Source organism: Heterodontus francisci, chromosome 6 (assembly GCF_036365525.1).
Source record: "Heterodontus francisci isolate sHetFra1 chromosome 6, sHetFra1.hap1, whole genome shotgun sequence".
Taxonomy (NCBI): Eukaryota; Metazoa; Chordata; class Chondrichthyes; order Heterodontiformes; family Heterodontidae; genus Heterodontus; species Heterodontus francisci.
In genome coordinates, this window is record NC_090376.1 from 87,800,694 (window position 1) to 87,813,102 (window position 12,409).

Below are 12,409 nucleotides of genomic sequence, written 5' to 3' on the forward strand. Positions count from 1 at the left end.
CCAGGCAGATCAATCCTGATTTTAATTTTTTAATCTATAATTCATAGGAAAATAACTCCTTTAACCTTATAACCCCCTATTATAGCCAGATTCCTTCTCTGCAGTGCTGGAAATTTGAGAAACGTGTCTCCTAAGATTAGAGTAGAATTTAAGATTGAGAGTCAGGCTTGTGGGGCTTTTAAATATATTGGTTTAGATATTCAGCAAAGTAGGTCTAGAATAACCTTAAATCAACAATCTTATTTAGAGAGTGTTACTCCCATCCCAGTTAATCATGCCTAGTCATCACAGATGGATGATGTTATATCTTAAGCAGCGACAGAGCAATTGCAAAGCTTTGAAATGTTGTTTGTGCATGTTAAATTCTAAGTTTTATTTGAAGAGAAAGAAGGGAATCTGTTAATTGTTTATCAATTGTGTTTAATTATATGCAGGTGGAGGGCATTAATTGGGGTTTTATTTGAGCACATATAAGGAGACACTTACTGAAATTGGGTGGTGGTGGTGGTATTATTATTATTATTATTATTATTATTATTATTGGTGGTGGTATTGGTATGCTTGTAATCTTTCATTCTGTGAATAAATGTAAGAATGAGTCAAGATTGACTGCAGTTTCATCTTTCAACAACTGGCTTCCTAGATTAAAACAAGAACCAGTCTGAATATAGAAGGTTCAGACAGGAAGTAAAAAAGGAAATAAGAGAGATAAAGAGAGAGTGTGAGAAGAAACTGGCAGCTAACAAAAAAGGGAATTTAAAATTCTTCTATAAGCATATAAATAGTAAAAGGTGGTGGTGATGGTGGTAGGGGTGGGGCAAATTAGGGACCAAAAAGGGAATCTACACATTGAGGCAGAGGGCATGGCTGAGGTAATAAAAGAATACTTTGCATCTGTCTTTACCAAGGATGAAGCTGCTGCCAAAGTCATAGTGAAAGAGGAGGTAGTTCAGATACTGGATGGGCTAAAAATGGATAAGGATGACCTATTAGAAATGCTGGCTGTACTTAAATTTGAAAAGTCACCAGGACGGGATGGGATGCATCCGAGGATACTGAGGAAAGTAAGGGTGGAAATTGCATCTCTTCCAATCCTCCTTAGATACAGGGGTGCTGCCAGAGGACTGGAGAATTGCAAATGTTACAATCTTGTTCAAGAAAGGGTGTAAGGATAAACCCAGCAACCAAAGGCCAGTCAGTTTAACCTCAGTGGTGGGATAGCTTTTAGAAATGATAATCCGGGACAAAATATACAGTCACTTGGACAAATGTGGATTAATTTATGAAAGCCAGCATGGATTTGATAAAGGCGAATTGTGTTGCCTAACTTGATTGAGTTTTTTTGATGAGGTAACAAATAGCTGATGAGGGTAATGATGTTGATGTGGTGTATATGGATTTCCAAAAGACATTGGTGAAAATCCCACATAATAGACTTGCCAGCAAAGTTGCAGCCCCTGGAGCAAAAGGGAAGGTGGCAGCATGGATACAAGGTTGTGACAGGAAACCGAGAGTAGTGGTGAATGGTTGTTTTTTGGTCTGGAGGAAGGTATACAGAGGGGCTCCCCTGGGGGTTGTACTAGGACTACTTCTGTTCTTGATATATATTAATGACCTAGACTAGGGTGTGCATTGTACAATTTCAAAATTTGCAGATGACACAAAACTTGGAAGTGTTGTGAACTGTGAGGAGGATGGTGATAAACTTCAAGAGGACATAGACAGGCTGGTGGAATGAACGGACATGGGGCAGATGAAATTTAATGCCGAGAAGTGTGAAGTGGACATACTGGTTGAAACAAAAGTGACAATATAAAATAAAAGCACTAAAATAAAAATATAAAAATAAAATATAAAATAAAATAAAAAGGAAATATAAATATATATCAATAAGAATATAAAATAAAAATAAAATATAAAATAAAATTCTAAAGTGGTTGCAGGAATAGAGAGACCTGGGTTATATTAGCACAAATTGTTGAAGGTGGCAGGGCAGGTTGAGAAAGTGGTAAGGCATACAGGATTGGGCATTACAAATAGAAGTGTAGAGTACAAAAACAAGGAAGTTATGATGAACCTTTATAAAACAATGGTTCGGCCTCAGCTGGAGTATTGTGTCTAATTCTGGGCACCGAGCTTTAAGAAGGATGTAAAGGCTTTAGAGAGGATGCAGAAAAGATTTACAAGAATGGTTCCAGGGATGCGGGACTTCAGTTATGTGGATAAATTGGAGAAGCTGGGGTTGTTCTGCTCAGAGAAGAGGAGGTTGAGAGGAGATTTGATAGAAGTGTTCAAAATCATGAGAGGTCCAGACAGAGTAGATAGAAACTGTTCCTATTGGTGGAAGGGTTAAGAACCAAGGGACACCAATTTAAGGTGATTGGCAAAAGAACCAAAGGCGACATGGGAAAAAATAATTTATGCAGCAAGAGATTAGGATCTGAAATGCACTGCCTGAGGGTGTGGTCGAGGGAAATACAATCAGGACTTTCAAAAGGGAATTGGATAAGCATCTGAAGAGAAAAAATCTACAGGATTACGGAGAAAGAAAGGGAATTGGGGGTGATGGTGGAGAGCCCTTGACATCCCACTGCAGCATATCATTGTACAGCTGTAATTTGTGGCCTCTCCAGTGGGTTCTGCACCCAAAATGGTCACATGTGTAGCTGGCACCTACCAAAGTATGTAAATGAAGGGACCTTTCCAAACCCAACCTTGCATAAATAAAAACAGCAAGTGCTGGAAACACTCAGCAGGTCAGGCAGCATCTGTGGAGAGAGAAACAGAGTTAACGGGCTGAATTTTGTGAGGCTTCCGGCGTTGGGGGTCATGGCAGGGGGCCCCAGAAAATCCTTCTGGGAGAGGCCCGCCATGACCCCCGATGCCGAGAAGGCCCCGCCGCATTTTACAGGCGGTGGTGAGGCCTCAGTGCAGCCCTGGCCTTCATTTGCATTGCTAAATCTATGCAAATGAATGTAAATAAACATACGAGACTGGGTGGCCGTCCCACGCCGATATTCCGGCCGGTGGCCGGAAGTCCCATGCCTTCTGATTCCCATTTGACGATTCAAGGCGAGGGGGGAGGAGTTTAATTTTCACGTTGTGGGGGGAGAACAGAAGAAACTTACTCCATTGGCTGGGGGAATGGTGGGAAGAGGTTGAAGGGCAAAGGTAACGAGGTTCGGGGGGAAAGTTTGGTTTGGGAATTAAGTTTATTTTGGTTGGGATAGGCCAAAAACAAACATGGGGGGAGGGGCAGTGGCGTGTGGTTAGGAGAGGGGATTCCAGCTTTTATTTAGTTTTTTACGCAAATTTCAAATTAATGTCCCTTTAAAATTTCAATTGTTACTGCAGGGCTTGAAGCCCATTAAAAATGGCGCCAGCGCCCGTGCGGTGGCGCCGGAGGACATTGCCGGGAATAGAGTGGCCGCCCCCTCTATATCACTGGGGGCGGTCCGTTCCACTCCCTCCATTTAAATGACCCCCCCAAGCGAAATATCGTGGGGGCTCAGCGATAGCGCATCTGCACTTGAAGACCGCGATTTGCGGCGCACTCATAAATTTCAGCCCAACATTTCAGGTCTGTGATCTTTCATCAGAACAGAATGACGAAAGGACACAGACCTGAAACATTAACTCTACTTCTCTCTCCGCAGATGCTGCCTGACTTGCTGAGTATTTCCAGCACTTTCTGTTTTTATTTCAGATTTCCAGCATCTGCAGTAATTTGCTTTTACCCCCAACCTTGCATACTTGATTGTTGTCAGAGACAGAGGTTCTTGTGGGTGCATCCTAGTGGATTTTCAGCCTAGGAGACTATTTGGATAGTGGAATCAATAAACAAAGGCCCTCTGTCCCCTACCAGTCATCACTTTTCAGCCATGGTGACTGACATCAATCAAGATTAGCAACCCAGGCCAAATTTTTTTCTGTCAAACCTACAGTTGCTGGGGCCAATGGCAGCACTGCTACTGCCACCAAATGATATTCTGAATTAGGACCTTCCTAGTCTGTGTGGCTCCATATAACACCATATGATGCATTTACCCACTGGGCTATTGAAGAGGCAGACTCCAGTTGCTCCTTTAATTCAATTGACCTGATATTTTGTTATCATGTCAACAACCTGAGCTGTTTTAAGAGTTTGTCTTTACGCATTTCATCTGGACTCTCCTTGCTAGGTGACATAGTACCTTTGAAGAAGATTTTTCTAAATCCAGTTTGGAGAAACCAATGGCTGGTTGAGCTATTTGTACCTATACTTAGATTAAATATATACATATATATATATAGACATAAGGATCTGTACTATGTTAGGAAATACAGCTGATTAGCAAGCTGTGAAAAATAGATTATTCAAAATAGAAAACTATTGCTTTATAAAGTAAAAACCGCTCAGAAAATGCTGGAAACACTCAGCAGGTTAGGCACTATCTGTTGAGAGGAACAGAGTTAATGGCTCCAGTATTAACAGACAGGCAGGGAGGGGGCGCACAGTAGTGAGGGGAATACCCAGAAAGGCTGGGGATATGAAGACTCTGCCAATTTTAATTAAATTGGAGCAAATTTCTGCTCCGCCAGTACTGGATGTCGGATAGGCATGTGGACTCATGCCTGACAGTCACCCAGATTGACAGCCTGGTCAGTGGGCAGGAGCAGAAATTTGCAGACAGTCTGAGGGTGTTCTCAGCAACAGAAGACAAGGCTAGCGTCAAGACTGAAAAGCTTGTTATCTCTCAGGGCAATGGCACATGTGACTCCTTTAAGACTCAGAATTCCCATTGGTCCCCAGGCAGGGTCTGGCTGCAAATGAGAGATGGTTGCATTCTTCATCTATCTAATCAGAGCCAGAGAATCATTTGCAATGGCTTCTTTTCCCACTCCTGCACTGTTCCCTCTGGTGTCCCCCAAGATGTAACCTTGGCCCCCTCTTACTTCTCATCTACATGCTGTCCCTCGGCGACATCATCTGAAAGCACAGTGTTCGTTTTCATATGTAAGCTGATGACATCCAGCTCTACCTCACCAATATCTCTCTCAATTCCTCCACTGTTGCTAAATTATCAGACTGCCTATCCGACATCCAGTACTGGCGGAGCAGAAATTTGCTCCAATTAAATACTGGGAAGACTGAAGCCATTGTGTTCGGTGCTCACTCCAAGCTCCATTCCCGAGCTACTGATTCCACTCCTCTCCCTGGCAACAGTCGGACATTAAACCAGTCTGCTTGCAACCTTGGTATCACAGCTGAGCCCCAAGATGAGCTTCTGACCTCATATTCACGCCATCACTAAGACCACCTATTTCCACCTCCGTAACATCGCCTGACTTTGCACTTGTCTCAGCTCAACTGCTGCTGAAACCCTCATTCAGGCATTCGTTGCCTCTATACTTAACTATCCCAATGCACTCCTGGCTGGTCTCTCACATTCCCTTTGTAAACTTGAGGCCATCCAAAATTCTGCTGTCTGTGTCTTAACTTGCACCAAGTCCCATTCACCTATTACCCCTGAGCTCACTCACCTGCATTGACTCCTGGTCAAGCAATGTCTTGATTTTAAAATTCTTATCCCTATTTTCAAATCGCACCATTGCCTCACCTCTCCCTATCTCTGAAATCTCGTCCAGCCCCACAAATTTCTGAGATAGCTGTGCTCCTCTAAATCTGGCCTCTTCAGCATCCCTGATTTTAATCACTCCACCACTGGTGGCTGCACCTTCAGTTACCTCAGCTCCAAGCTCTGTAATACCCTCCCTACACCTCTCTGCCTCTATACCTCACTTTCCTCCTTTAAGACACTCCTTAAAACTTACCTCTTTGACCAAGCTTTTAGTCATCTGACCTAATATTTCCTTATGTGGCTCGGTGCTATATTTTGCTTTATAATACTCTTGTGAAGTGCTTTGGAGCATTTTATTATGTTAAAGGCACTATATAAATATAAGTTGTAGATGTTGTCGGGGGTCTGGACATGATCAGAGGATGGCGGGTGGTTCTGGCTGTGATCAGAGGAGGCACTGATGTGACATGAGTGGGAGGCGGCGGGGAAACAGCTTCATAGAATCACAGGATAGTTACTGCTCAGAATAAGGCCATTCAGCCTGACATGTCTGTGCCATGTCTGCAAGAGCAACTCATCTGGTCCTACCAGCTGCCCTTTCCCTGTAGCCCTGCAAATTTTTTCTCTTCAGATGCTTATCCAATTCCCTTTTGAAAGCTATTATTGTATCTGCCTCCACCATACTCTCAGACAGTGCATTCCAAATCTTAACCACTTGCTGCGTAAAAAGGTTTTTCCTCATGTCGCCATTGGTTCTTTTGCCATTCACCTTAAATCAATGTTCTCTGGCTCTTGATCCTCCTGCCAATGGGAACAGTTTCTCCCTTTCTACTCTGTCTAGACTCCTCATAATTTTGAATCAAATCTCCTCTGAACCTTCTTTTTTCTAAGGAAAACAGTCTATCCACATAACTGAAGTTCCTTATCCCCGGAACGATTCTCATAAATCTTTTCTGCACCTTCTCCAAAGCCTTCTTAAAGTGAGGTGCTCAGAATTGGACACAATATGCAAGTTGAAGCCGAACTAGAGATTTGTAAAGGTTTATCATAACTTCTTTCCTTTTGTATTCTATGCCTCTATATATAAAGCCCAGGATCAGGCATGCCTTTTTTAACCACTTTCCCAACCTGCCCTGCCACTTTCAACGATTTGTGCACAAATACCCCCAGGTCTTTCTGTTCTTAGACCCCCTTTATAATTTTGCCTTTTATTTTATATTGCCTCTCCTCATTCTTCCTACCTTCACACAGCTCTGCATTAAATTTCATCTGCCACATGCCCGTCCATTCCACCAGCCTGTCTTTGTCCTCTTGAAGCCTATCTCTATCCTCCTCATAGTTCACAGCACCTCCATGTTTTGTGTCATCTACAAATTTTAAAATTGAGCCCTGTACACCCTAGTCTAAGTCATTAATGTATATCAAGAAAAGCCACCCACTGGGGAACACCACTGTATACCTTCCTCCAGTCCGAAAAACAACCATTCACCACTACTCTATTTCCTGCCACTTAGCTAATGCTGCCACTTTCTCTTTTATTTATGGGCTTTGACTTTGCTGGCAAGTCTATTACGTAGCACTTTATTAAATGCTTTTTGGAAGTCAATATACACCACATCAACTGCATTACCCTCATTAACTCTCTCTACCACATCAAAAAACTCAATTAAGTTAGCTAAACATGATTTACCCTTAATAAATTCATGATGCCTTTCCTTAATTTACTACTTATATGCCTATAGAAGACTTTTGTAATCCCTTTTATGTTAGCTGCCAGTCTCACACTCTGTCTTTGCGTTTCTTTTTTCTTTTTTCACTTCTCCTCTGAACTTTCTATATTTAGCCTGGTTCTCACTTGTATTATCAATTTGACATCTGTCATATGCACCCTTTTTCTGCTTCATCTTACTCTCTATCTCGTCATCTAGGGAGCTCAGGCTTTGATTGTCCTACCTTCTTCTCTCATGGGAATGCACCTCCATTGTACCTCAACCATTTCCTCTTCAATGGCAGCCCGTTATTTGAGTACAGTTTTACCTTCCAATCTTTGATTACAATTTATCCAGGACAGATTTCTTCTCAATCCATTGAAAGTGACCCTCTTCCAGTTAAGCCTTATTACTTTAGATTGCTTCTTGTCCTTTTCCACATCTAACTTAAACCTTATAACACCATGACCACTGTTCTCTAAATGTTCACCTCCTGACACGTGATCCACTTGCCCCACCTCATTCCCCAGAACCAGATCCAGCAATGCCTCCTTTCTGATTGGACTGGAAACATACTGATCAAGAAAAGTCTCCTGAATAAACTTCAGAAACTCGGTCCTTTATGGCTTATGGGAGGCCGAAGGCTCCCTTGTGAGACCTGTAGGAGACGCTCTTGGCCCATAAAGAAACTTAAAAACAAAATTAAAACCCACCTTCTGGTCCTCTTGTGGCCCAGGATTGTGTTTCCAGCTGGTTTTGCATGATGGGGGACCTGAAACTGCCCTCCTCCCACCGCTCAGACCTGTGGTTGATATAACAGACTGGGTCCTGATGACATCATCAGACCCAATTTGCATATTTGAGACAGGACACCACTTCCTTCCATTGGGATCCTGCTCACGTGCTCGAAAGAGCGGCTTAATATGGGGACCTTGGGGGGAAGGGAGCAGGATCGGCCTGGGTAAGTTACTCCACTATTTTAACTACCCCTCTGACGGTTTCCACCACATGCGGTAAGTCAAAATCAGGGCCACTGTTTCTGTTTCAGACAAAGGGAAAACCATAAAACGCAGCCAGAAATACAGAAGGAAAAGAACAAGAAGTGAATTGTTAATCGGAACTTACCACTTATATTCAATACGATAACACCATCCTTGCTGCTTCCTACTTTATCTGTCACTGTTACAACATAGCAACCAGCATCATCTAGCTGAACGTTTGAAAGTTGGATGGACCCGTTTCTGTATTCCTGAATCCGGTCTTCATAGCTCTCCGAAATATTTTGATAATTGCCTGGTTCCCAGGTGATGATGTTCTTCATTCCCCATGGTGACAGCTGTTTCCATTTAATAGTAGGCACTCCATTGCATTGATATTCCACTGATAGAATGGCACTTTCTTCGACTGTGGCACTGACAACATGATGAGGTATTAATACCATAATTCCATAAGCTGCAAAATGTCAGAATCAAATGTGTTCATTATATTTATAAATATGCATCTACCCTTGTGCTGTTTCAAATTACTCCAGCATCTTAAGTTATATAAGAGGCAAGAAATTTAAGAACAATTATAAAAGTGCTCATTGATGTTATACATTCAGCACTAAGGAAAGGGAAGGCCATAGGTTCCCAGTCTAAGCCACACTGGTGGTCAGGTGCTGAGTACAGGCTGGGATATCTCCCTACAGTAGGAGAGGGAGAATTGGGAAGACATGTCATACTGAGTAAGTACTTTAATTAAAACCATTTTTTAATTTTTTAAAAATGAATGTCAATTGCAGTTTCAGGCTTGAAATATCTTCCTTGGCGCAACCTGGAGGTTAGAGCCAAACATGTGTCCAATGCCCCTTTTGCCAATGTCAAGTTACACTCAAATTCCTGCCAATCTGATTTGAATACATCTGAACAGAAAATAAGTGTAAATCTGTGTATTTGTCCAGTGTAGTTCAAATCAGTGTAGTTAACATCTCACACTGAAGAGTGTTTGCAGAGTCTCATCGACAGGTTTGCGGAGAGCCAACTGTGTAACAGCCCCGACAACCAATTTTTTCTGCAGCACCTGTGGAAGAGTCTGTCACTCTAGAATTGGCCTTTATAGCCACTCCAGGCGCTGCTCCACAAACCACTGACCACCTCCAGGCTTGTCTCCCGGGACAAGGAGGCCAAAGAAGAAGAAGAAGAAGTTCAAATGTAAATGGAACAAAACCAAAGGGGCCCTAAGATGCTAGGATGATATGTTGCTATGTCATCTGTTGCAGCCTGAATACAGCCTCAGGCCATTTAGCCTCCAGAAAGGAATGCCCCCCACCCCAGGAAAGAGCTAGGAGGCTGCCTTGATGCAGCTGGCAAGCTCCCCATGCGAGGGTGGCGGGCGGGTGGGTGGGGGGTGCGTTCCGACACTGGCATTTTGCCGGCAGCCTGGTAAAATGGCCATCGATAGGTCAATTGGCTTAATTGACTGCCTGCCCCCAGTCAGTGGCTGGCCGAGCTGTTGCCATTCCCACTGCTGGGAATGTCCCCCGGCGGTGTAAACATGTCAGGCTTCCCTCCCAATGTCTTTCACCACCATTTTACTGCCCCTCCCACCTCCCAACCTATCTCTAATGGGCTGGTAAAATCATTGAGTAAGGCTTACATTTTAATGCTGTTTGAAAAGTGATCTGACATGCTTTGAATCTGTAGATTCACATAATTTCTTTGGGCAGATTTATATTGGCTGAATAATTGTTGCTTAAAGACAATGAGTAAATCTTGTACAAACCAATTTGTATGCTTTCAAGCATCAAGTTAAATAGATGTACTTTAATAAGGGATCAAATGAGGGGCTGGTTAGCTCAGTTGGCTAGATGACTTATGCATGATGCAAGAAAAACACCAATAATGTGGGTTCATTCCCTGCACTGACTGTGGTAATGTATGGAGGCCTTGCTCCATGCTTGAGGAGTAGTGCCCCTCAAGCTATATATTACGAACTTCTTTCTCCACTGGAGAGATGCCTATGGCTCTTTGAGACTAGTTACAACAAAAATGATTAAATTGAATTAACTCATTTTAATTTGAGATAATTGATAATTGATTACAAATCTAATTATCTAACAAATGTCAAAGAAAAGAAATTAGGATTTTATAGTGCACTAACCTTTCACCTCTGGGACCTGAGTTTGAATCCCACTCAGACGGGTGGGATTAATGTCTTCCCTGTCTGCTGGCTATAGCAAACCAATGGGGAATGAGTTTGGCTGGTCTTAAAGAATGACTATTGTGGGAAGTGAGAAATGTAGGGGAGCTCTCCTGAGGTTGACTGTGTTACAGTGGAAGAGCAACTAAAGAGCCAATCATAAAGTACCAAAAACATTGTTGAACAGAAACCAAATATTTAAGAATGGAAGCTTCCCAAATGTTTGCTTCTGCTGCTTAGCAAAATGGCAAAATTTCAAAACTTTCACCTCCTTAAATGTTATGTCTGTTGCTTAATCTGTCGTGCATTTTGTTCTGATTGGCTTAGCTGCTGTACCCAAAAGACTCTGCATTCACTTCCTAATGGCGACCATTCTTCTGTTAGAAAGCAAAGAATTGCAACCTATTTTAAAGTGATTATTTGAGGGTGAATCCTTGATGAACATTTGATCAGGTTTGTTACCAGCCCATTAACTCTATTTCTCTCTCCACAGATGCCTGCAGAGGATTTTCTTTTTTTTAATTTAAAATTTCCAGCATCTGCAGTATTTTGCTTTTGTTTTAACTTAGCTATCCATAATTTAATCTGGCTGGACTGCATCAAGCTCAACCCAGCCTTGTTCTTCTCTGACAAAACTACTCACTAAACTGGGATAATCTTGAAGTGCAAAGGCAACCCCCTATTTCTTTTCTACACGAGCAAACACCTCCTTAAACTCCTCCCCTTTGGCTCTTCCAGCCTCACTTCTAAGAACAAATGTGTGAAGCTCATAGATTTCTTTGTCCCCAAGATAGAGAACTGCAGCTCAGATCTCACTGCAGCTTCCCCTCCCCTTGCCCATCATGCCAAATTTCCTCATCTCTCTTATCTCCTGCCCCTTTGACCCAAAACATTCTCAACTGCTGACAAACCAACTTCCCTTCCTATCTCCCATGCAGACTAACATTGTACATAGTTCCCTTTCCTCAGGCTCTGTCTGACCTCTTTCAAAACAGAAACCCTTCTTTATCACAACCAAAAGCATAAATTAAATCTAATTACTTACTTGGTAAACACAAGCCTGTTAAACACAAGATTAACAGGAGACTGTTGTTATTCCAGATTCTAGTCCTCATTAGAAACACTCAACCATCCATTAGGAGATGGATTATTAGCACAGCACATGTATTCTTTTAGTCACTGCTTCTCTGAAGCCTGTTTTAATGGACTTTGTACTGAAACTGCACTGGAAAAACTAGTTCCTTATTCATTAGCATATGAATTGGTACCTGGCCTGATACTGGAAATGTGTCAAGATTATTGAGGAGGCATATGTGGGCCTTCTCCCAATGTGTACACATTGAGAAATGCATTGTCTATTGTTCATTAGGAACTCCAGTATATCTGTACAATTCTGCAGCTTGTAGTTGGGATAGTTTTATATTCAGTTGTAATGGCTATGCTGCAATTATTTTTCATTACTTTCTTATTTCTTATTTATATAACTTTCAGGTCTCTGTTATTTCAAGATTTTATGTCTATTAAAGCTTCAGGTCCCTAAAAGTACCCAGTGGTAAATCTAAGGGCAGTAAACACTGGCTTAGTTAAACACTGCTAAAACTTTTTTTTTAATTGGAAAGGGAAACAAACTGTAGTGTAATTTTTGTCATGATAACATCACACTCAGCTGACACAATTTACACAATCACAAAAATATTGCCAAATTATTTTCCTATAAATTCAATGCCCCTTTAGAAAAATCCAGTATTGCAACATATCTCCATAATAGCATGCCACTAATTCCAGCTATGTACTTTAAATATTCTTGGCAAAGCAGTATGTTTAGATGATTTACGTTCATTGCTCGAACAGCAAAATGTGTTATTCTCTAAACATTTTCCTCAAGGGACACTAAACTATTGCAATTCCTTTTTTTTTGTTCACTGAAAGCTGTGCTAAAGTCTTTGTTTTAGACAATCT

At 41.9% G+C, this 12,409-nt stretch overlaps 1 protein-coding gene across 2 annotated transcripts in view; it reads right to left on the reverse strand.

The window, feature by feature from the left end:
- Positions 1-11,566, reverse strand: part of LOC137370990 (V-set and transmembrane domain-containing protein 5) — a 32,574-nt gene extending 21,008 nt beyond the window's left edge. For both annotated transcript variants that reach the window (XM_068032894.1, XM_068032893.1), the window contains exons 1-2: positions 11,496-11,566; positions 8,396-8,722 (exon numbers count right to left, since the gene is read on the reverse strand). In XM_068032894.1, the coding sequence (XP_067888995.1) occupies positions 8,396-8,722; positions 11,496-11,565 (397 nt within the window). In that variant the 5' untranslated portion in view covers position 11,566. The remainder of the gene's footprint in view (positions 1-8,395; positions 8,723-11,495) is intronic.
- Between the last annotated feature and the right edge of the window lie 843 nt (positions 11,567-12,409).